Genomic DNA, 27811 nt, shown 5'->3' on the forward strand with positions numbered 1-27811 from the left:
AAGGCAAAAGGTCCTGGAGCAATGGCGCAACCGTCCTGGATTGCGTCACTCGCATAGGGCTATTTCAGTGCCTCCCAGCCCATACACCAGTCGCTGGCTAGAATTTTCTAGAACTAATCTGAGATCCATAATAGCGGTTTTTACAGGACACTGCAGACTCAGAGCCCACCTCAAAAAACTCAACATCGTCAATGACCCACTCTGCAGACTCTGCTTAGAGGAAGACGAAACAATTGAGCATATCCTCTGTGACTGCCCGGCGGCAGACAGGGTCAGACTCGGAGTTTTCGGCTCTCCGAAGATGATCCTAGAGGAACTCAAGAATCACTCCCCCTCCGACATCATCTCCTTTTTGGGTAGGATGGGACTAGAGGGAGAGATTTAGCTCTTTGAGCATGCTTGTGTGCTACAATAGACCGTTGGTCGCGGTGGCAGGTTTGGGTTAGTCCGTCCAACACACCCAGCAATCAGTATCAGTATCAGTATCACTCTCCCTTATTTATTCCGAGATGTTTTTACTTTTTTGAACTTCTGTACATTTTTTATATTCAATTTTTTTTATTATCTATTATCCAAGCTCAGTGCGGGAAACTTGGACCACTGATTATGTCTTCCGACCATATCATGGGTCAAGTCTCTCGCACTACCTAATACATATTATTAAAAAGGCTCATCGTTAAAAATAGCATATTACATAATAAGGGTTGTAAGAAGCATATTTTACTAAAAAAAGTTACGCACGAGCCGCGAAGCAGCGTGTGCGTAATTCTAGGAGTGCCCCTACAACTCGAGTTTTTTACTATACCTTTTATTTTTACAAACGAATTCATTCCCATCAAACTTAGAATTCCATTAAGTGAATAAGTTTTTAATCATTCAATAATAAGTAGTTACAAACCAGTGTGAAAGCATCCACGAGTTCCAGGCACGCGTTGCTTCGGCGCCTCGGTGAAGCGTTCGGCCCGCTTGCGGTGTATCTTGATTCGTAATCTAGACTGGTACGGGATTGACATTGAAAAGTGGAAATGAAAATTTAATTTAATGACCTTCTCGGAAAGGGGTGAGGGTGGACTAAATATCTACAACCATTCTCAACTATTTCTAGGAATGAATAACGAGTTAGTGGGTCAATAAAATGGAAATTTTCTAGTTTCGAGTAAAATTGGAATAAAGTGTTTCTTTTGGCCTCAAGAATCTACTATTAAAATATTTGTAAGAGTCAAAGACTCACCATATGACAGGTAAGCAGGATGTCTACAAAGATCATTTTTTTTCTTAACAGCCCGAATAACACAATGAAAATAATTAATTATATGTGTGAGTGTAATAGATAGACTAGATATTTCTAGGAATGAATAACGAGTTAGTGGGTCAATAAAATGGAAATTTTCTAGTTTCCAGTAAAATTGGAATATTTCTATTTTTTTTCAGTGAATATATTTTCCTACTTGTGCTCGAAACTAGGAAATTTCCATTTTATTGACCCACTAACTCGTTATTCATTCCTAGAAATAGTTGAGAATAGTTGTAGATACTAAGTACATCCTCACCCCTTTCCGAGAAGGTCATTAAATTTAATTTTCATTTCCACTTTTCAATGTCAATCCCGTACCTTGATTACGAATCAAGATGCACCGCGAGCGGGCCGAACCTCGGGCCGAACGCTTCACCGAGGCGCCGAGGCAAACGCGTGGCTGGAACTCGTGGCTGCTTTCACACTGGTCATAGATCATAGACATAACGTTTCAGGTCCATGGTTGATTCAGAGAGCTAGATCCGATATAGCCATAAAATTTGAAGATATAATAGAGGATAAATCTATTTTACCAAACTATGTTTACCAATGCAACGCACAAAATCCTACGTAAGTATCATATCGATTACTATACCTACTGACTAATCGTTTAGGCCCGATTAAGCCGAGATTTGAGTTGATCCTGTAAGACAGAATTGGACGAAAATGACGAAATTAACCTAGGCTAGGATTATCTTTAATCCCGAACTGAGCAACCGGGCCTTAAAACTCTTTAACGGCCGGTTTCATAATCAAACCTAAAGCAGCTTTAACTTTAAAGCTTCCTTTAACCCTACTAAAAATGACAGTAAAGGAAACTTTAAGCTTAAAGTGACTTTTAATTTGATTATGAAACTGGACGTTAATTGGAAAACCCGGGATTATAAGGACGTCACCAAAAAATGAAAAATCATTTTCTTGCATCGATGAGTTATGTAATGTAATGCCTGGTTTCAGAAAGCAATGTTTTCAATCGATGATTGAGTAGTGGGCCACGTGGAGTTAGCAGAAAGTTGCTAAAACAGATTTTTAATCTAAGTTCAATTTTAATACTCAATTTGTATTAACATATAAATTTCCACCATACAAATTATCAGCACAAAATTATGATGAGTTCCCCATAAACATCTAATAGGCGATCGCGTGAATCACCCTGTATATAAACATTTCGATTTGACTTACCCTGTATATAAATATAATAAATACTTTGTGAATCATGTAAAATGCACCTAATTATTATTCAATAGTGCCAGCAAGATGATTACTTAAATGTATATCTATGAAAAAGCATGGAACAAATTAATTCTGTAGAAACAGAATCATTCCCTCCTTACAATATTCAAATCTAGAGAATCGATAGAAAATGGCGCATTTGAATATCTTCACCTGCGGTATCATCAAAACACTTGTCGGTTTTCTCTCTATCCGCAATCTTGCTCAAAAACCTTTCCCACGACACGAAGTGAGCTTAATCAAGTGCACATTGCTTCACATACTTCTCATAGAAGTCGAGGTGTACAAAACAAGAAAAATAAATAATAAATAACTGAAAATCTACCTTCTACTAATGTAGTATAACAAACTGGAACAAATTCGGTACTAAATATTGGCATTGAAATTTTTCTAAACCAAAAACTGTAGGTGCTCAGTGTGAACTGATGAGCACTAAGTATATGAATAAATATCTAAATAAGAAATCGAGATAATTTCAATAGAATAAATTGGCTACGAAATATTGACTCGAAAGAATATGAAATTTCAGTTGAATAAATTTAACCAACAATACACTGGCAAGATTAATCGGTTATTATTTCATTTTCATAATCGTTTAACTTTTTAAAATCACGAAATCTCATATGTATATAACTAGATGAATTAAATAACGTGTCGTGCCATTATTTTTTCGATCGCATTTTCAGGGGTGAACGAGCAGCTTACAGCATGATATGGGGTTACGGATGGTCCAAAAACGCGATGATACTGCGCATTGATAAATTGGAGAAAGAAATTCCTATAACATTAATATTTGGATCCGATACATGGATGGATATATCTATTGGGCAGAAAATAAAAGAACTAAGGCCAGATTGTTCGGTAGACATAAATGTGAGTATGTAGGTATATACCTACTAAAATTAAGTCTCTCCAAAGTCACTTGAATAGCCTATTAAAGAACACACAATATTCGATGTGAGTTAAGATTTTGTTTGGTATAATTCGACTGAAGAAAAGTGTAGAGACTAGAGACTATCGAAGTGATCATTTCAGTTTGGAGCGTACAAAAAGTCGCCGAAGATATATCTGGTGAACGCAGTATGATATATGTTGAGTTTTTGACAAGAAATTCGTTTACAATAGGAAAGATCTTTATTAGCAGGAACTATGTTTATTTACATTCATTCAGCAGTGACGTATTGGGAAATCTATTATTTTCCTCACCTCAGGATAAAATTTAATGAATAAATAAGGGTATAAATAAAAACAATTATGCCATATCAAAGCAATGATTGGAAATTATCATACATACACAGTGAGTCTTAACAGTATATATTCTTGAGGTGAAAAGAAACACTTTTTTCCTTTACCATTTTTTCCGAATCGGCTCGGTTTGAAAGATACAGGCTGTTGAAAAACCATAAAAAAATATAATTTTTAGTTATATCCCGCGAACGGATTTATCGAATGAAATGAATTTCGGAATATAGTTTTTCATTCATTTGATGAATCTTTTTCCAACACAAGATATGACCCACTTCTTTCAGTTTTCTCATTATGAGCATTACCTACCATAAATATACCAAAAATTTAAAAAACTCAACTCTTGAAACTAAGTTGGACTCTATCTAATGAATATTTAACGTTTTGTAAAATAAGAGTATTCCTCATATTTTCTCGTGTAATGCGCCGTTTTCGAGTAATTTAATGTTCAAATATTAAAAAGTTTCTGTGAAATTTGAAAAATTGGGTACTTTGGCTGAATACAACTCTGTTCAAAAGATCCACAGATGTGTAGTGTCACAGATTAAACTAGTTAAGTTAGCTGAAGGTACTTTTTTCTCAGCTCATTATATGAAAACTTAAAATGGCAATATCTTTTTATCAAGGCCGAATCGGAAAAAATTGTTCGGGAAAAAAGTGTTTCTTTTGGCCTCAAGAATCTACTATTAAAATATTTGTACGAGTGAAAGACTCACAATATGCCAGGTGAGCAGGATGTCTACAAAGGTCATTTTTTTCTCAACAGCCTGAATAACACAATGAAAATAATTAATTTCATGAATATATGAGTAGTCCTTCGTATAATTTTATATGAGGTCGAGAATGAATGACCGGTGTAGAAGACTCTGTTGATTTAACTCGGAGGCAAAAAAAATAGACAATACTTTAAAGCGGGCTTCGCCAATAGACCAAATAGTTTCCACATATTCGAAAATTTTTCGAAAAAATTTACAGCGTGCTCAGGAATCAATAATCCACGATTTTGTTTCAAATGGCAAATCCATTTTTTTTCAACAGCCGTGCATGGATATACAACAGAAGTAATTTTTTAGTAAACCAGCCTGTGTAGGACAAAAGCTGACAGTGCATGATGAAATTACTCGAGCACCTTTGAATCTGTTGAGGAGATGATCATTCACGAAGTTTTTTATAAGCCCCCTTTCGGAGTTATTTCTCTAAATAACATATACAGTTTTTTTTCATAAGACATAATCTTAACATTTTTTCAGATCATTGACGATTCCGGACATCACCTCTATTCTGAGAAGGCAGATGAGTTCAATGACATAGTGATTACATCATGCAAACTGATGAAAGATTTGAATAATTTAGCGTAGAAATTGATTCCCATGGGATTTTCGTTTCTAGAGTCCCGTCTCATTCTCGAGTAGCTTTTTTGTTTCCTGATTGTGTAAACCGATTATTGTATCATTGTATTAAAACCCCGTATTTCGCAGAGGAAACATTTCTCGACATATGTTTAAATGACAAACTAGGGCTTATTTTTGATGTAGAATACGTGGTTAAAATTTCTTAGTTACGATCTGGACCACCCTGAATTTTATATAGTTTCTTGTTGGAATCACCTGATCCTGGATAGCGAGCATGAAGCCCTCTGTCTCAGGAAACAACCTTCCGGAAGTCAACCAGTAGTTCGACGCAGATATCCACCAGACCTCGTTCTGGTGCCTTCCATGCAAAGGTTAGCCAATCAGTTTCTGCATTTTACTTTCTGCAGAGTGTTCGACGGTTTCCAAGTGATCCTGTTGTAGCTTTAACGGTGTTGAACTATCAGCAACACAAACTACTCGATGGAGTTCTGACGAAGCAGCCTTGCTCAGGAAATATTTTCGAAGTCCTTCAATCTCTTGGGACATACGGTTGGACAAATCAACAATTCCTCTACCCCCAAGATGTCGTGGTAGCTAGCTATGTGAAGCTAGCACCCCCAAATGCGAATTTTGAAACAAAAATTTCAGGGTCGTTTGTCCATCGTAGGTCCACGTTTGTCCACCTTTTTTTTTCATTTGTCCAAGCACCGTTTGAGAGATATGGGAAAAAAACTTTTTTCGGTGCATTTTCTGAGCAGCACCCTGAAATTGCAAAAACGTTTTTTTGATGGTATAGATCGTTTGTCCAACGTAAGTCCACTTTTGTCCACCCAATTTTTTCATTTGTCCACCCACAGAACCGTTGAAATCAACCTTTTAAAATTTTGGAAAGTGTGAAGTTGGCACCCCCAAATGAAAATTTTTGAACCAAAATTTCAGAATCGTTTGTCCATCGTAGGTCCATGTTGGTCCACCTTTTTTTTTATTTGTCCAGGCACCGTTTGAGAGATATGGGAAAAAACTTTTTTCAGCGCATTTTCTGAGCAGCACCCCCAAATTGTAAAAACGTTTTTTTGATGGTATAGATCGTTTGTCCAACATGAGTCCACATTTGTCCACCCAATTTTTTCATTTGTCCACCCACAGAACCGTAGAAATCAACCTTTTAAAATTTTGGAAAGTGTGAAGTTGGCACCCCCAAATGAAAATTTTTGAACCAAAATTTCAGGGTCGTTTGTCCATCGTAGGTTTGTTTGTCCACCTTTTTTTCATTCATCCAGGGAGCGTATGAGAGATATAAAAAAGGGAATTTTTCCATTGCATTTTCTGAGCAGTTTCACCCTATTGAGGGAAGGCGTTTTCCGCAATTCCACTACAATCTAGGCAATTATTTGATTCGTTCACTCGCAGAACCATAAAAAACATTTAAAAAAGGTGTTATATTGGCATCATTTGCATTTGTATAGACTCCATTAGCAAGATGGGATGAAAAATTAATTAATCAAAATTCTTCGTTGCTAAAATGAATATTTTTTACCAAATGAATCGTTCGTCCAAAGTCACGTTTGTCCAATCAAAACTTTCATTGGTTCATATGCTTTATTGATAAAAAAAGCAAATATATTCTTTTTATTCGTAATTTTACCAACAACTGCGAATTTATTGAGAATAACTTTGTTGCATCGCGGGTCATATTTGTCTACGAATTTCTTCAGTTGTCCAGGTACCATTCGCAAATGGAATGGACTGTAATGTAATGGTAAGAAAACCAATTATCAAAGTCCTCCAATAGACAATTCAAAAATTGCAAATAAGGATTTGTTGATGTTTTTCAATTTATGGGGAATATATGGGTAAATAAATCATCTGTTTTCCTTTCTATTATTTATTTGAAACGAAAAATATGGACAAGACTACTAGTACCTATATTAATTTATCAGTTTTCTCATTTGATATAAATGGCGATGACTGGATATACAAATATATTGTCCTTAACTGATTGCACTTTTAGTGACATATCATCGCAGTTTGTCCAAGTTCCTGTAACCCGTCTTGTAAATACGACAAAGTGTTGAGAATAATGGACAATCACCCCGCCTAGCATACATTTATGTATTACCTCAATATCCACAGGAATTTCGTTCAATTTTATTCCATCAGGAAATAGATCTTTCTCAATTTCAAAAACAAGATCCAAATCGAAACATAATAAATCCGAACACACTTTGGCGAGTTTAGATTCAGAACTGCAGGTTCTTTTTCCATATCTCTCAAACGGTGACTGGACAAATGAAAAAAAAAGGTGGACAAACATGGACCTACGATGTACAAACGATTCTGAAATTTTGGTGGTTTTCATTTGGGGGTGCCAACTTCACACTTTCCAAATTTTAAAAGGTTGATTTGTACGGTTCTGTGGGTGGACAAATGAAAAAATTGGGTGGACAAATGTGGACTTACGTTGGACAAACGATCTGTACCATCAAAAAAACTTTTTTGCAATTTGGGGGCGCTGCTTAGAAAATGCACCGAAAAAAGTTTTTTTTCCATATCTCTCAAACGATGCCTGGACAAATAAAAAAAAAGGTGGACAAACATGGACCTACGATAGACAAACGACCCTGAAATTTTGGTTAAAAAATTTTCATTTGGGGGTGCCAACTTCACACTTTCCAAAATTTTCAAAGATTGATTTCTATGGTTCTGTGAGTGGACAAAAGAAAAAATTTGGTGGGCAAAAGTGGACTAACGTTGGACAAACGATCTCAACCATAAAAAACACGTTTTGGCAATTTGGCTGAGCTGCTCAGAAAATGCACCGCAACAACTTCTTTTTCCATATCTCTCAGACGGTGCCTGGACAAATGAAAAAAAAGGTGGACAAACATGGACCTACGATGGACAAACGACCCTGAAATTTTGGTTCAAAAATTTTCATTTGGGGGTGCCAACTTCACACTTTCCCCAAAATTTTAAAAGGTTGATTTCTACGGTTCTGTGGGTGAACAAATGAAAAAATTGGGTGGACAAACATGAAACTACGATGGACAAACGACCCTGAAATTTTGGTTCAAAAATTTTCATTTGGGGGTGCCAACTTCACACTTTCCAAAATTTTAAAAGGTTGATTTCTACGGTTCTGTGGGTGGACAAATGAAAAAATTGGATGGACAAAAGTGGACTTACGTTGGACAAACAATCTGAACCATCAAAAAAACGTTTTTGCAATTTGGGGGTGCTGCTCAGAAAATGCACAGAAAAAAGTTTTTTCCCATATCTCTCAAACGGTGCCTGGACAAATGAAAAAAAAAAGTGGACAAACGTGGACCTACGATGGACAAACGACCCTGAAATTTTTGTTTCAAAATTCGCATTTGGGGGTGCCAGCTTCACATAGCTAGCTCGGTCCGGTCTATTGAGCTTTTGGGGTGATGTTTATTGTGTTATTCAGCATCGTCCTTATTTTTCTTTGTAAGGCTGCTAAATCGGTGGTGGTCCAAGAGATGATACCGAATGAGTAGCTCAGCGCCGAGCAAGCGTAGGTATTAATAGCTTTTATCATATTCTTGCTGTTAAGGCCAGTTCTCATTATTCTTCTCAATCTTAGAGTGAACTCCTCCGTTAGTTCTTTCCTCATCTGGCTCTGATTGATTTTTCTTGCCTGTTTTATGCCTAGATACTTGTATGTGTCTCCTTCCTTTAATGCTTCAATTTCTGCACCTTCCTTGAGTTTGAACGTACCATCTTCTATTTTCCCTCTCGTTATGTTAAGCAGTCGACATTTTTCTAGTCCAAGCTTCATTTTGATGTCTTCCGAGAATCATTCCACCATTTTCAGCATCAGTTGCATTTGTTCTTTGGTAGATGCGAAGAGTTTCAAATCGTCCATGTAAAGGAGACGATTCAGTTTCATCATAGTTCTACTGCCGCGTTTGATGGCAAATCCGTAGTCCGTAGAATTCAATCTATGAGACAAGGGATTCAGGGCCATGCAGAACCACAGAGGACTCTCCTTGGAAAATTCCGCGTCTTATTGGAATAGGTCCTAGACTAGTACGCCATGTTGACATGGCGTTTTTCAGGAACTAAACAATATTGGGATCCACGATCCACCTTGTAAATGTTCAAGATAGTCAAAGCCATTCGTGAGGTATGGAATCGAATGCTTTCTTGTAGTCTATCTACGCAGCGTAAAGATTCCTTCGCTTGGAGAACGCTTGATTGCAGATAACTGAAGCATCCTTTCTGTTGCATGGCGATGATGTTATTCCTTTCGCAATGGTTGTGAATTCGGTTTGAAATGCACGATGTGATTAGTTTGTACATCGTTGGAACACATGTGATTGGTCGGTATTTGGATGGGTCTTCTGTATTCCTTTGGTCTTTAGGTAACAGGTACGTTATGCCATGTGTAAGGAATATTGGGATTCTTTCAGCATTTTCAATGACATCATTTATTGCGGAGGTCAATTTGTCATGCATGATCCAAAGTTTCTTGATCCAGAAGTTCTGTAATCCATCAGGCCCAGGTGTTTTCCAGTTGTGTAGTCCTCTGACAGCTGATTTTACTTCTTAAATTGTGATCATGTCATGTTGCATCAATTGCATGTCGAAAAATGCGCAATAACTAGCTCTCAAAACACGCCAAATATCATCTGCATATTTATCCCGACTGGTATAAATAAATACTAAATAGTCCCCCCCCGTATTAGGGAAAATGAATCATTTGCTGCAAAAATTATAAAGCAAACTACATATAATTACTTCTTCATGCAGAACACCTCCTGAACTTTGTCGCACTTAAGACTTAACAACGTGTTTTCGTGTTAACTAAAAATCTATACAGGGTCTTTCACGCGGAACCTCACCCATATTTAAACGGGAAACTACTGAACGTATTTTCATGAAATTCAGCACTTCTATGTATTTCACGATGCTGATGAAATCTAAAATATTTTCAAGGCATGAGCACCTCCGGTTTTTCCGGAAATGACGTCAACTTCCGTTTTTCAAATTAGAACACCATTTTTTTATTGCAGAAATAGATTCCTTAGAAAATTTCAAGTTATTTTGATGTAACATTTTTCAGTTTTGGTTGGAAAATTCTCTCTGAGCGGGAAAATTCGAAAAAAAAATCGAAAATAGAGCTCCGCTGAAACAAGAATACCTTCGAGGTTTTTGGATGGAAAATTTTCATTTTTGGGATTTTTCAAGATGTAAGATTGATGTATCCACTTTAAAAATCGAAATCACGATTCATGATACAGGGGGTGAAAAAAATCGCTTCCAAAGTTAGGGATGACAAAATTGTGAAAACTCAATTTTTTCAAATTAGAGCCCCATTTTTTCATGGCAGATATTGAATCTATGTTAAAAAATAATGTGAGTGTATGCATCACACCCTTGCCCTAAAGTGGATATTTTCTGAGTTATTCACAAAAAACTGTTTTTCGTCTTGAATTTTCAGCTATTTCTTTTCCCTTCACGCCAAAAAGATGAAATTTTCAGCAACTGTTATTTGAACCATGCTGTAGATTTTTCACCTCTTCTTGAAACCGACTTCAAGTTACTATTAGGGGAACCATGGCAAACTCTCGCAGTTATAACTAGAGAAGATGCTCAAAGTTTTGACCGTTAATTTCTAGACATTTATTTATACGTCTCAGGAATGCTTCGTGCGTTGCTCTTCTCATTTCATGGGGAGGAAGAGATCTGCAAAAGTGTTTAAAAACCAAATTGAGTTTCAAAACTATGAATCTAAATATCTAAACAAACCTGAACGCATTTCTGACTCGTTCTATGCAGTTCTCTTTATCAGTCAGGGGAGTTGAGTAGACAATATTTTTTATCCTACCCCAAACATAATAGTCTAAAGGAGTTAAATCGGGAGAACGTGGTGGCCAAAGATGTGGACCATTGTTCCCCAACCATCGATCTTCAAATAGCCTGAAGAAGATATTTGACACATTGAGTGAATTGTGTGGAGGCGCGCCATCTTGTTGATACCATAAGTCATTGTGGTTCTGTACTAGCGGCTCAATTATTTGAGTCAATATGTCAGAATATCTATCTCCTAAGGGAGAACATTCTTTAAATAATGCAAACATGTGTAGTGTTCTATCTTACCAGTTAAAGTCCCATCATAAATGTGAACATCGAGAATTGCATTATTTTTGATGGCGCAAAAAACATTGAAACTCCAGGTCTCTTGAAAGTTCCATTGTCTGAAGTGGTGGTTATTCTCTTCATCCCAATAGTGACTGTTATGCCTATTGAAAGAACCATTCTTTGTGAATTTAGATTCATCTGTCCAAATTATACAGTCCAAAAAGTTTTCATTCTCTTGAAATCGAATCATCATAGCTTCGCAAACTCTGTTCTCCTGACGAAATCAGTTTCCTTCAAATGCTGTACCCTATTGAATTTATATGGGTGCATTTTATGTTTTTTTAATATTCTCCAAACACTCGATTGAGATAATCCCAGATCAATCTCGGCATCTTTGAGAGAATTTTGAGGATTCACACGAAAATATGCAAGAACTGTAATTTCGTTGTTCTCATCTTCTACTACACTTTTTTCTCTGTGTATAGTTTTCTCAACGAAAGATCCGACATTTCTCAAGTTTGTCATGGTTCTGTTAATGGTATCTCTCGTTGGTCTGGGTCGGTCAGGAAACCTCTCAATGAACAGTCGAATCGTTCTATCTACAACTTTATTACATTCTCCATGAAGTAGAATGAGATTTAAATAACCTTCATTGGTAAAATTAGGCATAGTGATCGATTTTATAACTTAATACGAATTATCACCAAATTAATAGTAAACACAAAATGCTACTGAATAAAGAGGAATTTGGCAGATGTAACTAATGATATCTATCATTAAAAAAAAAAAAATGTAAAACATGGTAAGTTTTTGCATATGGTTCATAAGGAATTATTTATTTATCACTGGAGAGAAAACCGATGGCCGATTAGTTGAAATAAAGAGGTTTCCGATACAAATTCGAATCAAAATTCGCCATCTATTTAGGAACAACCTGTAACTTTTTTCTCTTGCATATTAGGGTAGTAAAATCTAAAACATGGTTTAAGTAACAGTTCCTGAAAATTTCATCTTTTTGGCGTGAAGGGAAAAGAAATAGCTGAAAATTCAAGACGAAAATCAGTTTTTTGTGAATAACTCAGAAAATATCCATTTTAGGGCAAGGGTGTGATGCATACACTCACATTATTTTTTAACGTAGATTCAATATCTGCCATAAAAAAATGGGGTTCTAATTTGAAAAAATTGATTTTTCACGATTTTGTCATCCCTAAGTTTGAAAGCGATTTTTTCACCCCCTGTATCATGAATCGCGATGTCGATTTTTAAAGTAAGTGGATACATCAATCTTACATCTTGAAAAATCCCAAAAATGAAAATTTTCCATCCAAAAACCTCGAAGTTATTCTTGTTTCAGCGGAGCTCTATTTTCGATTTTTTTTCGAATTTTCCCGCTCAGAGAGAATTTTCCAACCAAAACTGAAAAATGTTTCATCAAAATAACTTGAAATTTTCTAAGGAATCTATTTCTGCAATAAAAAATGGTGTTCTAATTTGAAAAACGGAAGTTGACGTCATTTCCGGAAAAACCGGAGGTGCTCATGCCTTGAAAATATTTTAGATTTCATCAGCATCGTGAAATACTTATAAGTGCTGAATTTCATGAAAATACGTTCAGTAGTTTCCCGTATAAATATGGGTGAGGTTCCTCGTGAAAGACCCTGTATAGCCTTACCAAGGAATACGTAACAAGGAGAACTAAAAATCTAAATAGTCTAACCAAGGAATACGTAGTTCCTGTCAAATAAAATTATGCTCGACATCATTAATTTAATGTTGCTGTTTCATCCCTTATATAAAGCATGTCTCAAAATCAACAAATTTTGTCTCTTAATGAAATTATTCAATAAAATGGCGATATTTTCATAGCAACACATTGTGACCGAAAAGTGGCAGACATTTCGAGGCGTTCATTTAAGAACTTTAAAAAACATGTAGCCAAGTCATAATATTTTTTGTGAATATGGACACTTTTTCCTGGAGGTCAAAATCGACAATAAACCTAAAATTCAGGAAATTTAACCTAAAACAATTTTCCCTTTAAATGGTTCCTATAACTTCTCACAAAACTTCATCATTCTGAATAGCTATAGAATGAACTCATAGAAAATTGGTTATCATTTCTGATAAGCGAACATGGCTATTCACTATCACTTTTGACGCTTAAATGGATTGAAAAGTTTTGATTCGCTTGCTCACATAGCCGTAGACTAATGCAAAATTTGTTTTTCACAATTTTCAATTGAAAATTTTTTAAATTGAACACAAATTTCATAGATATGTGTAAAATAGTTGAAAATTGGAAAAAGAAGAAATCAGAACATGAAAATTTTTCACCCGGTAACTTACTAATATGGGAACATTATCTTTTCGAAAACCATAAAGGGGTCAATTTTTGCATTTTTATTCTGCGATATGTTCTGTGATTTCTTAATGACGATATCGTATGGTGAACTTGAGCTTTCCAACGAGCCACAAATGTTATATTCATTCGAAAAACAAGGTTAGACTAAGAGGCTGAAGGAAAAGGTTCTATTTTATTGCCGAAAAATAATGGATTTGTTAAAAAGCCTTCTTTGTTTTTCAAATTAATTATTAATTCAATTTTTTTTTTCAAGAGACGTGTTTGTCCTGATAACTACAAAATAAAAAAACAAAGATGCGGTGGAATTTCACTTTGGGCGAGTTTTCCAACGAGCCCATGTTTCCATTTCAAAAATGGAAGTTGGATGGATTTGCGACTAAGGGGTTGGAATAGAATATTCATTTTTATTCTCAAAAAAAATAAGTACCATCAGGACTCAATTGCTGTTGTATCTCAATTTTAAGTTATTGGTTGAGATACTATTAATTTTATTTTTTCAAGGGATTTTTTTGTACCACACATTTTTCAAATGAAAACATATTGGTACCATATGTTTTCATTTGAAAAACGGAAGTTGGATGTGGTTGCGGCAAAAAGGGTAGAAATAAGCTCAACTGAAATCTAAAAATAAGTGAATATATTTCCAGAAGTATTCGACATAGATTCATCGAATTCCCCAACACTGGAATATAGATCCCCTTATGATACTTATCATGTACTATTAAAGGTCATCCAATCGAATTGATAGTGCTCATTAGATAGTATAGTATGAGTTATATTCCTTCCAGTCTATCTCATATTATTCCTGTTTTTTTCGCAATATTGATTTGCACGGTTTTTCTCTTCGCTATTATGGATGAGAAACAAGCGATATTTGAATGTAAATTAGTTGAAGTGGAGAAAAAAATTCTATCTGGTAATGACTTTCATAGTCGTCTTTCATTCAATCATTTAATTTTTCTCATGTATAAATAAGAAGCAGACATATTAGTTTCATCGATATGCATGTTCACACAACTAACGCATTAGGATTATGAGGAAACCAACTCTATTACTTATAATATAATACCACTATAATTCGTAAAAATATCATTATTATACCGACTGCCTCAGTTAAACATGTCACATTTTCTGAATGGTCACTCAATTGATTTTTGTTGGAGTGGCTCAACTCATTGGCGCTTCAAGACGAGGGTGTTAGGGCACAATTCCCCTCCTTCCTCCCGGTCAATGAAAGCATGGGCGCCCGCAGGGGGGGCCAGGGGGGGGCACGGCCCCCCCTGAGATTCTGATAGACACCGTTAGAGAAATTTTTCTTTCAGTAAAACTAATCGTAGATGATATTTTGCCCCCCCTGAGAAAAATTTCTGCGGGCGCCCATGAATGAAAGCCTTATCTCCTGATGTCTGACTCAACCATGTGGTTTCATTTAGGATATTGACCTGTTCGATTTTTAAGTGGGAATGAAAAGAGAAACTTAAGATTGCCGAATAATTTTTCACATTATTCATATTTAGTAACTTACTCGATTTTATGAAATGGCTTATTTCGGTACCAACTGACAGAAACAGACTTAGGACATAAGTGTAAAAAACTGCTTATTAGTTCAAAATCTCAACAATAAAATTCGCCTGAATTATTCACAAATTCTTCACAATGCGGGCACCACGATCTTCTTCTTGTTCGAACCCTCCAACAATCGTCGTAAAAATGGGATAAAATAGGATAACAATAATAGTATTCTGTCAACATAAGCCCTTTTGATGAACTGTCTCAATTTTCTACATTTTTTTCACTATTATTATGTCTGAGATCGATCGCATGTTTCCCATTTTTTTTCCGAAAGCCTAAAATAGCCGGCCAAAAGATGTAGTCAGAAATTTTTCGTTTCATTCTGACAGCATAACAGCCCTAGAGCCCCAGCTGCAAAGATCAACCTTTGTATATTTTGTCTACAACGGAGCGCCTGTCATCCATTTTTACTCGATAGTTTAAAATGACCGGCCAAAAAAGTTGAGAGTGTACATAGAAGAACTCTTCAGATGTACTCAGGAAAATTTCTGTTTCATTCTGCTCTAGAGCCCCAGTTCTAAGTAACGTGCGTTCAAAAAGGAATGCGTCGTCAAGTGGGCTGTGGAATTTTGAAGGTTGATATTCAGTGCTTGAACGTAACACTCAGTTCCTTCCGTAACATTTTGTGATTTTCTTTTTAATTTGTTGAAATTATTGAATACGCTATAGGAATTTATCCTAATACGTTTTCATATCGAAAATTACGCTATATATTATAATGTCATCATATTTTCACTCTTCGAATAATGTGGTGGTATAAGCGATGTGGTGATACAATCGACACAAAATATGAACCTTCAAAATTGCACAGCCCACGACGAATTTTTTAAACACACGTTATTGAAATTAAGCGATATTCTGCCTATGACTCAGCGCATGTTGTCCATTTTTTTGGTTAGTTTAAAATGACCAGCCAGGAGAATTGATGAAAAGGGTGCATAGAAGAAGGTTTCAGATATACTCAGGAAAATTTTCTTTTCATTCTAATAGCTCTAGAGTCCTAGCTCTTAAATTGAATCGATATTCTCTGACGGAGCGCATGTTATCCTTTTATTTTCGTTAGTTTAAAATGCTCGGCCAAAAAAATTTTCGGAATGTGTGTATAAAACAATATTTGAGATGTACTTGGAAAAATTTCCGTTTCAGTCTGACAGCTCTAGAACCTCTCCATGGATCAAAACCCCTCCAAAGATCAAAATGAACCGATATTCTATCTACAACGCTTTTTAAAATGGCCGACCAAGAAAATGTATGAAAAGGAATCATACTTTTAATATGAAATCAAATAGTAGCATCCTTTTCGAAATCAGGAAAAATATTGTGTGAATCACGTTGGGAACCAATTTTTTAGATAACTAGCGTTCTTTTCCGCAGAAATCCGCTTATTGCGAAATAAAATGCTTTTCTCAACTGGTTGCACAAATAACCTATTGTGCATTTTCAGCTATACTTGTTTTATTGCACATATCATTGAGATTGTTGCTGTTGCTCATATCGTAGAGATTATTTTGAAACTAGCCGAGCCTAGCTGTTTTACCCAAGTCCTATTATTATCAACATATCAATACGGAGTGACTAAAAATTAACTCACAAAATTCATATTTTCGGTTTTTAATATTTTTCGAATAGGTGTCGAACAGGTAAATTGGTATCTTGAACTTTTGATGTACAAATGTGGAGTTTATCATGCACTCTCTATAGGGGGTGGAGGCTAGTTGAGTTTTTAAATGGCAACACTAAATGCATAAATGGATAGACCTTTCATTGTTGAGGTTGCTTTGGTCATTAATAGTGTTTTTTTGGAAACCCTTTTTCAATTATTGAGATTGAATGTTATAAAATACGATAAATTAGGTATTAATTAATGAATTACCTGAAATTCAAATCAGAATTACAATTTTGATGAAATTTTCATTGTAGTACCTACGATATGAATGAGTACCTACATTGAATACTACTACGTTTTTCAAAATACCAGGTTGTTATTGTGATAACTTCTGAGTGTGCAGGTTGAAAAAACACCCTGTTCATTCTGTTTCCAAAACTTTTCTTCAGATTCTACCATAATGATTTATTAGTCCAGTGTTATCAATTTTGTTGGCACACCTCATGTTTTCGTCGAATTGTTTCGTCTTTCATAAACTGATCAACAACTCTACTATGAAAAAAGCATGATTTCGATAACGCCGATAACACTCATCCCTATAGGCCTATAATAAAAAAGGTGGATAAAATACATCAATCACCAAATCATTTATTCGATTTTTCTTCTACAGAATAACATAGGAAGATTTAATGATAGAAAAAGATTTTCGAAGTCTACAACATTCATATAGAAATGAGTTAAAAAGTAAAAAAATATAAAATCATTTACTAATGTTGATTGGGAAGTTTTCGAATGATTTTAATTTTATTTTCAGTCATCCCATCGTACAAGAGTGAGTTCGTTCCAATAGACACAAGTTTTGGTACAGATGAAAAAATTTGGACAGTATCGGTGAACACAGAATCATCGAATACACCTTTAGTGTTATTACATGGTTTTGCCGCTTCGCTTGGATTCTGGTGTTTGAATTTCGAGCCTCTTTCTAGAGAAAGGCCGCTCTATGCCATCGACCTTTTAGGTATGATATGATGTGTAGTTAGTGAACCAAATATTGTTGAGTAAATCGAAATCTATGATGGTTCACTTCCTTCAGGTATTATAACTAGGTACTATTGGTTAACAGGAACTAGGAATTCGTGGGTTGATTAACAAACCATAGCTAAGTGCCAACGTTTCGCAAAGTATATTTGCTTCTTCAGGGCTATAAAAAGATCGAAAAAACTTAATTAGAACACAAACAAATTGACAAGAGCTTTACAAACAACAACATGATCACAAACACGATGTAATTATTGTGATTACCTGACGATATTTTGTAATCCGTTTATCTACGACAGGTTGTCATAGTTCTTGCGCTGGTCCCATGTGGAAATTTATTTTCATTCCGGAGTCGTCATAATATGTGAAACAAGGTGTCTTCAATCTAAGAATTGTCTGAGCTGAACTCTCGAATTTCCGATGCATCACTGGCTGTTCGTGAAAAATATCAATATCTTGTGGAAAACATGATTATGGCTCTGGTAGGTTTCTTAGTTGTATTTCGCTCTGTTCACTGTACCATCATGATAACTGATACTTTTTTGTTACTGTTTCTTGACGTTTCTCAAATTTCAAAATCAACATATAAAAGAAAAGAATGAAGAAGAATGTTTGTACTTAATGAAAATTGACCGAAAGTAGTGAATACCTGAGTCATTGATAGATTATTAGAGAAATTCATGTCTTTTGCCTTTTACATCGTGTTTGTGATCATGTTGTTGTTTGTAAAGCTCTTGTCAATTTGTTTGTGTTCTAATTAAGTTTTTTCGATCTTTTTATAGCCCTGAAGAAGCAAATATACTTTGCGAAACGTTGGCACTTAGCTATGGTTTGTTAATCAACCCACGAATTCCTAGTTCCTGTTAACCAATAGTAGTAAATCGAAATATTTTCCCTGTGATACCAAATTCTGAACGAAATTTTGTTGCCATTATGGTGTTCTTTGTTTGTTAACTTGGCAACGTTCGAACGTTCAGAGAAAATATCCTTATTCATGTATATGCAAATGAAAGTTTAAATGGGTTATATTTGAATCTAGTTACTCTATCTATACCTGTTCAAGTTTAAATTGACGGTAATCAGAATCAAACTGGCATTAGTCAAAATCTAATTGGCAACATCAATTTCAAACTGGCATTAATCAGAAGCAAATTGGCAATAATCAATTTCAATCTGGCATCAGTCAATTACAAATTGACAATAAACAAAATCAAATTGGGAATTCTGAATTTTTAATCTCCATTGGAATAAAATATATTGAATGAAAAAATTTTATTGAATGATATACACAGTAAATAACGTAATTAATTAAAACAAATCGGGAAAAACAAATTTTCACAAAAACTACATCCTGCATGCCCGATGCAGAAGGATTAGTAATTGTTACGTTTCCCATATCGTTATGAACGATTTTTTCTAATCTCTGCAAATTCTGCACAGAAACGGAAGATAACCACAATCGTGCGTTTTCTCGATGAGTTATCATAAAAAGAAACGATTTCAGACCCTCATTCTGTTTCAGAATTAACGTTTATTACTGTTCACTGTTGTTTGGATATATTATTTATTTCATTTTGCAAACTATGCAAAGATTCGAGAGCCTCCGAATACATTAGTACCTAATACTTTCGAAGTATTTCAATCAGAAAAACTCATAATTTTTGAACGGAAAAGACAGAGAAAAAGAGCTGTAAAGGTGTATTGATCTGTATGATCAACTGATTCAGCTCCATTCGAACTTTATGTTCGATTTTCACAGTTGCAATTTTATTCTGTTTATTGACGATTCGAAATTGATAAATGCAAGTTCGAACTTGATTATTGCGAATTTGCTTCTGATTAATGCCAGTTTGAAATTGATTTAAACGATTTGATTTTGACTAATGTCATTTTGATTTTTATTAGCGCCAATTTGAACTTGAAAAGGTGTACCTATAGTCAGGGCCGCCGCCAGACATTTTGCCGCCCCGGCAAAATAAAATTTTGCAGCCCCCGCAAAATGATATTTTGCCTACTTGCTATAATGAATAATGAGTATAAGTACATCATTCTCTATGGAATAACGTACAACATGTTCAAAATGTAGATATTCAGAGATGAGTCTTTCTTATAAATTGATATGCCTTGGTAAATGTTGAATCTAAAAAAAGTTAAGAAAAAAAAAAGAATACAAAAGAGTGGGTTATATATCTTTTAACTACGCCGGCGCCGGTATCATACAGTAAAATATATACAGTGAAACATTTGAAAAATACAGATATAGAGTTGACCTTCACTATGATTCAATTTGAAATTCGAAACTACACAGATAAAGACATATAAGAAAATATACAACAGTTTCAATTCGTATAAACACGATATACAATTGTAAAGGGATGATAGGTACTCTTGTTTCTCAAGTATTTTAAATTCCTCCCAGAAATAAGAATTTCGAATTCAGATTGGCAAACAGAATATAAAAATTATTTCTGAATCGTCTCAAAAACTATACAGTCTGTGACGTTTATCAAAGAGACCGACTGGCTAGAGAGCAAAAAAATGGACAGTGAGTACCCGCTGCAGTGGAGATATTTATAGGCTGACTTTGATAATTATTTATGAGTAGAATACGGCATCTTTGATCGTTTTCCATCTGGCGGTATTCCTTTGTTTCTGGTTACAATTTATTTTTATTCGGTACTTTGAGAAGAACATATGTGAATTGTTTGGCGACGAAGCGCAAAAAGCCGCCTTTTCAATTTCAATTTCAATGATTAATAATGTTCGTCTTTTTGATTTTGAAAAAAAAATTTTTGTGTGAAAAAATTGGTATCGTTTTATCAACTGATTTGCTGCCCCCAGAATGTGCCGCCCCGGCAGGGTGCCCGGTTTGCCGGTCCTGACGGCGGCCCTGCCTATAGTACGAAATGAAATGAATTGGAGGTGAAGATCATATGGGGGCTTGCACGCTGAATTCGTTATAATTATCGAAATACAATTCGGGAGAAGAGTATTCAATATTTTTCGCCAACGAAATTGTGGTACCTCATTTAATTCTACTCTTTTGTATTATAATAAATACTACTTTGTTGTGCAAATGGAATGGGAATTGTGAGTTTATGCTTGTTTTTCTAATATGTATTAGGTTATTTCATAATGGCACAGCTCATTATGAAAACTTAAAATGGTTACCTCTATATTGTTTTATCTAGAACGAATCGGAAAAAATGGTGAAGGAAAAAGTGTTTCTTTTGTCCTCAAGAATCTACCGTTAAAATATGTGTGCAAGTCAGGTTCACCATTTATATTCAATTTTTCAGTTTTTTCCAGATGCAACTTGTTATTCCTTTTCATCGATATCTACTTACATAATTAAAAGTAAATTTTTAAATCCATATGGTCATCCTAAATTTATTTCCGTATACACACAGTTAAACAATTCGTATTCTCTATAAATTTTTCATTAACATTATCTTGCACTCTTCAATCTACATCGAGGAATTCACAAATCACAATAATTGAAGATGACATAAAAATTTTTAGGATTCGGAAGGTCCTCCAGGCCTGATTTCAGCGAGAACAATTTAGAAGCTGAGAAACAAATGGTAGAGGCCATCGAATCATGGAGGAAACAGATGAAAATAGAAAAAATGATCCTATTGGGACACAGCATGGGGGCATATTTATCTGGATTGTATTCGATGACATACCCTGAAAGAATTCAGCACTTGATTCTGGCAGATGAATGGGGTTACACGGACAAATATGAAGAACCTCCGATTTTTTTACGATTTTTGTCGATTATCTTCTATAAATTCAACCCAATCGGATTTATCCGATCGATGGGACCTGAATGGGGTAAAACCTTCGTATTTTCGTACATTTTCAATACGAAAATGCTATGCGCACCTATCTGTAGGCAGCTTTCTGATATAGAAGTATTTTGCAGGTCCATATTTTATGCAAAAAACACGACGAGATATCTTCGGGAAAATAGGAGATAAATTGATGGATCAGTCGATATTACCAAAATATTTCTATTATTGTAATGCTGCAAGGGAACCAACGTAAGTATATCAGCAAAAAATTGCATTTATTTGCTTTACACATTTCTTGATTGCTTTATTTTACTCTTTTACATAAAAATTAATGGGTTTTTTCTTTCACATTCTTGGGGTGTATATGATGGACACTTACAAGCATTCAATGCTGTAGGTAGCCTTCAAATTCGTTCCTTATCGAGTGCCAATAATCATTATTATAGGTAGAACATACATGACCGCAGTTGGTCATGATACAATGCAATCTAATGATTGCTCCAGGGTATCTATTCATGAATTTCAAGGAGCACAACGACCGATAGAAAAATAAGAAGATATCGTTGTCTACTGAAGGGATCTCGAGAACTATAGCAGCTAGATCGAAGAAAACGTAGGACACATCTCGAGCTGTTTTTTTCTCCTGACTAATCCAAATCTGAAAACAGAACCGGCCTATCATTTCTATACCTTTTCAAGTTCAAATTGGCGCTGATCAGAATTTAAATGACACTAGTCAAAATCAAATTGGCAACATAAATTTCCAATTGACAATAAGCAGAATAAAATTGCAACTCTAAAAATCGAACATCAAAGATCGAATGGAGTTGAATCAGTTGAACACACAGATCAATATACCTTTCCACCTCTTTTTCTTTGTTTTTTTCGTTCAAAAATTATGAATTTTTCTGGTTGCAAACACAATAAGGTGCTGAAATTGTCTCTTTCATGATGAATCATTGGAGAAAACGCACGATTGTCATTAACTTCCGTTTCTGTCTTTGCAGAGATTAAAGAAAATCAATATTGGCGAGGCAACGATTGTTAATTGAGCAAAAATTCATTGCTCATATCATTCCTTTCTGAATTGGATATGCAAGATATAAATTCTTGAGAAAATTTGTTTTTCTCGAATGGTTTTAATTAATTACGTCATTTACTGTGTATATCATTCAATAAAAAATTTTAATTTACATATTTTATTCCAATGGAGAATTCAAATGCAGAATTCCAATTTGATTTTGTTTATTGTCAATTTGCAATTGATTATTGCCAATTTGCTTCTGATTAATGCCAGTTTGAAATTGATGTTGTCAATTTGATTTTGACTAATGCCATTTTGATTCTAATAAGCGCCAATTCGAATTTGAAGAGGTATTCTAGTTATGAACGAAAATTGAGAAATTGTCATTTTCAATCGTGTGCAATAAAAATAGAACAATAGTAATAGTAAACTGTTGATCATTAGACAATCAATAACAGGTCATATGTCAAGGATCTCGAGAATCGATTGAAAGTTAATGTCCAAATAAGTTATGGTGATGATTTTTTATTTTGTGCAGTACTGAACAGAAAAATTAATCTTAATAACTTATAATTTTTTCAATAAATTAATGAAATCAGTAAATCACTTTATTCTAGACGCCCATTTTGAACGCAGGAGAAAATACCTAATATCTATTGGACATTGGAGCGATATGAGAAAAACAGTATTGACCGTGGTGAAACAGTACCGCTTAGGGCTGGCCAGCCGGGAGCTAAAGCTTGTACAGACATGGCATAATGAAGCTAAAAGCCAAAAAATTCTATAACTCCTTCATTTCTTGCTGGCTGAAAAATCTAAAGGGTCTCTCAAAATTCATGTCGTCGATGTTCACTTTTAGTCCACCGCAAACATTGTATGGAAATATCTTTTTTCAAATTTTGACATATAAAATGACACTTTTTAAAGCTCATTTATGTTTTGAAACTAGCTTCGAAAAGTTAAGAGTCAACTGTTGAGAAAACGATATGTATACTTGCGTCCAAGTAACGAAGTCAAAAATAAATATTTCTGAATTCATTACACGAATTAAGGATTCTGCGAGGAAGGGGAGGGACGTAAGAGACGTTTATGGTACTTTTAATAATAATCTTTATTCAATAGTCGCATCCTACTCAAAATTAGAAAACGTTGGACAACACTTTTTTCTTAACTCGCCTTTTTGTAAATTATTGAACAGGCATTTCGAGGCTGCCATTCAAGTGAATATAGTTTGTTCACGACTGCCGAAAGGTTCTTATCAAATAAATAACAATTTTTAATTCTACCAAATAATATTGAACGTTTTTGAATCTAATTCGCGAAGTTGAAATTTCATCGAACTCTAGAAGCTAGAAGTTTGATAAACCAGTGAATTATGGTTCAGAGCACAAGTGATTTATTTATGAATATCAGGAAGCTCAAGAAAAGGTATATTACTTTCACTATATTCAAAAGTTGTGGATGAAATTATATCAATCCAACCGTTTAATACTTAATGCATACCAGCATACCCCAATTTTATCGCTAATTTAATTTATTGCAGAGTAATAAATATAATAATGGTTGAACTTTGTTACAGGGGTGAAAAAGCATTTTATAATATGGTTCTTGGAATTGGATGGGCCAAATATCCGTTGATCAAGAGAATAGATAAACTGGATAAAAACATTCCAATAACATTCTTATACGGTTCACATACTTGGATGGACAGTGCAATGGGTCCTAGAATAAAACAGTTGAGACCAGATTCATTCGTAGATTTTCATGTAAGTATAAAATCGTCGGACAATGAAAAAATTGCATCCCGTTTTTTTACTTTAGATAAAAAATTTAAAAATACTCCATGAACAGTTTGAAGATTTCTTCGGTTTTTATCGGAAACAAAATGATGAAAGATGAAAGAAACAATAGAAAAAAAATTCCTACTTATCACAAACACTACTTATTTTCGTGATTTTTGATACATGCTGGAAATCACATTCATTTTCTATGCAGTGAAATTACTTCAATGCGAAACGTATCTGTAATACCAAAAAATTGTAAAATGATGACTAAAGGTTATTTCTCTATACGTTCCTAAATAAGTGTATCAACGGTCAACCGTAGATTTCTCATGAAAAAATAACATTTTTTTTCTCTTCCATTTTTTCCTCTGGGTCTTCGTTTCCGAGGTACAGGGTGTCAAAAATTTATATTATTTTCAGTTTTTTGCTAATATCTCAGGAAGCGTTTGAATTACAGAATTGAGTTTCTGTACACACATTGTCACTAATAATAGCTTTCTGTACTTAACGTATCAGATGTACCAGTGGCGGAGATATTGAATTTGAACTCGAATTTGAATGAAGGCTTTAGCCCCCAAATTTTATACCATTGGACCAATTTGCATTTTCACAAGGGTTCAAATCCAAATTTGAAAACGAAAATAATAACACCATCAGTTGATGACATGTTTTCTGCAAAAGATTTCAAACAGAACTACTGGCCTCAGCACAGCCTGCTCTTACACTTTCCACCTGTGGAGTGGATAGCCGATTACTGTGCTACTGTGTTTCTACACTAAACCGCAGAAGGATTTTAATTTGAGAAAAACATCTTGTGGTTGATAAATATGTTCTGTTCTCTATATTGGGATTCCTCTGAATTTGGAGAAATTCTATAAAAATTATTTCGTTTTGCCTTTTGCCGTTATCTTATTATTGTTTCAGTCCTTTCGCCATTTTGCAACCATCGTTAAGGGATTCCTAAAATTATTTTTTGAAGTGAATATTTCTTTGGGCGTGCTCGCACTTTGGGTGTAAACCGAGTAAATCAAGATCTGTTCAAATCTGCGATGCGGCCTAATGAAACTAAATAGTCTAATGCGTCGCTGTACTTGAACAAGATATCAGGCATGGCCGAAATGGAAGGGTTATCAGTTATCACTCTATCAGGGGTATGTAGTGGGATATCCATCCTCATTCGGCTTTAGACGAATGAAAGAAAAAAATTTAATACCGTAAGATGGTGATAATTTGCGAATTATTAACACCAATTGCATTAGCAATCTTGATAAATGACTACATAGAACATTTTCAAGCGGCAGTCAGTACGCGTAGTAGTAAAACATATTCCAACTGCCTTAACGGTAGGTAAGTTTGCAAGTTAGCATATGTTTTAAGGCCAAAAAGACGCATACCGTGATCGCGAAAAATCGTTGTTGTTGTATTGCGTAGATACCAACCAGAGGCAACCTGTCCTGTCTCTGATACCACATCTATAGAGTCTTACTTACTTCAGAAGGCTGTGCTGAAACCAACAGTTTGTAGATGTGATTCTTCTCTTTACAGAATTGACTAATTCGATTTAAGAATGTTAATATCAATGTTATAATGTCAATGCTAATGTTGATGTTACTCTTAATGTTAATGTTAAAGGTTATGTTAATGTTAATGAAGATTCGTCTGTATAAAACTGGAAGGAAAATTGAACAATGAAAACTTGCTGCGGAAAAAGATTGGCTCGTGAAGTTTTTGGAACGCCATAAAAACATTTTTATCCAAAAAAGTTGCCAAACAAAATAACAGATGATATTGAAAATTATCGTGCGTATTCAACCCTTTTCCCACACGCATTTCAAGTTGCAAAGAGTAACTTTCCCAAACTGTGCGGGAAGAACGCATGCGTGCGAGAGAGAACTAGCAGGAGTTTTCCTGCACTCGAATGTTGTAAAATAAATGGAATTCTGTGATCTCTCTATGCACCGAACGCAAACGATGAGATAACCATGGTAACGACATGCAGAATCAGGAAGATATATTATAGCTATATCTTCTTGTTCAGAATAACATTGCATATTAATTAATCATATCAAACTTGATCGGTTTTTTAAAATGGGTTTATATATTTCAAGCGTTTATATAGAACAAATATTGTTCCCAACTGCTTGCCATCGATCGTGCAACGGAAGTTTTGTGATGGTCACCAGAAAAGCTATTTTTCATTTGACTATGACACAAACATTTTTTCTTTTTTTTTAGGAAGTGGCGTGTTCATATTTTTGTACGTGAAAGAGTTTGTATTCAAGTTTTTCTGAGCCTTTTTTCATTTGTTGTATATTGAAATAGTGCAGTAAAATCTACAGGCTTGAAAAAGATCATTCAAGAGTAAAGACGCCCATTGAATACTCTCAGATTCAAATAAGCCGAATTTTATATTAACGTAACTCGATCGGAGGGTGACTTTACACCTACCTATTTGAAATTTTTTTAGAAAAACACGTTTTAATTAGATATTATTCTGTCTATCAGATTTATAAATAGGAAATATGTATATAGATACAAAACTTATATTGGCTGCAGTAATATAACGAGATCTCCATCTGACTTTAATCAAAAACTCTGAAAAAAATATTACAAAGTATTACCACCTTACGGTTCGTGGAAAACCAAGCGACCTCTTTAATTGGTTGGAAATGCAGGAATAGTCCTATAGTTATGATAAACTGCGGGGAACAATCATTTCAATCGAATAAAATTATAACTCCATTAATTGTTGGAAAATATATTCATTCAATTTTCTAAGTACATCATGAAGGATATAAAAACCTTCGATTGCAATTGGTCAAGAAAAAGTCAGAAAACTGCAACAACGACAAAATACGGTAACTCGTCGTTCCTTCTCTAGAAATCGTTTTAATTTTAATATTTTGATTTTTTGGTTGCAGGTAGTCGACAATGCAGGTCATCATATATTTTCAGAGAATGCTGATCATTTCAATGAAATTGTCTCAACAACCTGCCGGCTTGCTGACCAGAAGAAGTGCCCACCAAAGCTCTAAAGAAATAAGAAATTAAAACACATTCGAGACATGTAAAAACACATCTATTTTCTAATTTATTGATCAGTTATTTGAAAATCTATTCTTATCTTTATTTGCTGTTTTTCAATTCAATTTTCGTACAACGTTGTTTAGAGGGAAAAATATTGAATATTTGTGAGAAAAGAATAAAGAACACTTACATAAAGTATGTGTGACGTGTGTACCTGCAGGTAGTGGACGTTGTGGCGATTCAAAATATATTTTACGTTAAATAAAATTCCCTAGGTTTTCGAGATTTTCGAAAATTCAAAAAAATTACATTCACTCTTTTTGGTGGCAAGACTCCAAATGAAGGAATCTTTTCAATCCGTTTTTT

The 27811-nt window shown here is 34.7% G+C and overlaps 2 protein-coding genes and 1 long non-coding RNA gene across 3 annotated transcripts; all 3 read left to right on the forward strand.

Moving 5' to 3' along the window:
- Nucleotides 1-1669: 1669 nt before the first annotated feature.
- LOC123307127 ((Lyso)-N-acylphosphatidylethanolamine lipase-like) lies at nucleotides 1670-5130 on the forward strand. Its single transcript, XM_044889344.1, has 3 exons — nucleotides 1670-1864; nucleotides 3214-3400; nucleotides 5023-5130. The coding sequence occupies exons 2-3, from the start codon at nucleotides 3236-3238 to the stop codon at nucleotides 5128-5130; spliced, it is 273 nt and encodes a 90-aa protein (XP_044745279.1). The 5' UTR covers nucleotides 1670-1864; nucleotides 3214-3235.
- Nucleotides 5131-14373: 9243 nt separating this feature from the next.
- Nucleotides 14374-27640, forward strand: LOC123307215 ((Lyso)-N-acylphosphatidylethanolamine lipase-like). Its single transcript, XM_044889437.1, has 6 exons — nucleotides 14374-14513; nucleotides 17590-17793; nucleotides 21336-21650; nucleotides 21742-21859; nucleotides 24214-24400; nucleotides 27340-27640. The coding sequence occupies exons 1-6, from the start codon at nucleotides 14450-14452 to the stop codon at nucleotides 27451-27453; spliced, it is 1002 nt and encodes a 333-aa protein (XP_044745372.1). The 5' UTR covers nucleotides 14374-14449; the 3' UTR covers nucleotides 27454-27640.
- LOC123307217 lies at nucleotides 18066-18629 on the forward strand. Its single transcript, XR_006536962.1, has 2 exons — nucleotides 18066-18295; nucleotides 18596-18629. It is a non-coding gene; the product is annotated as an uncharacterized LOC123307217 (long non-coding RNA).
- Nucleotides 27641-27811: the final 171 nt, after the last annotated feature.

Source organism: Coccinella septempunctata, chromosome 2 (assembly GCF_907165205.1).
Source record: "Coccinella septempunctata chromosome 2, icCocSept1.1, whole genome shotgun sequence".
NCBI lineage: Eukaryota > Metazoa > Arthropoda > Insecta > Coleoptera > Coccinellidae > Coccinella > Coccinella septempunctata.

Coding starts and splice junctions, on each gene's coding strand:
- LOC123307215 (XM_044889437.1), top strand. CDS start 14,450: ATGGATGAGAAACAAGCGATATTTGAATGTAAATTAGTTGAAGTGGAG. Junction 14,514..17,589: donor GGAGAAAAAAATTCTATCTG/GTAATGACTTTC, acceptor TTTTATTTTCAG/TCATCCCATCGTACAAGAGT. Junction 21,860..24,213: donor AATGCTGCAAGGGAACCAAC/GTAAGTATATCA, acceptor ACTTTGTTACAG/GGGTGAAAAAGCATTTTATA.
- LOC123307127 (XM_044889344.1), top strand. CDS start 3,236: ATGATATGGGGTTACGGATGGTCCAAAAACGCGATGATACTGCGCATT. Junction 3,401..5,022: donor ATTGTTCGGTAGACATAAAT/GTGAGTATGTAG, acceptor ACATTTTTTCAG/ATCATTGACGATTCCGGACA.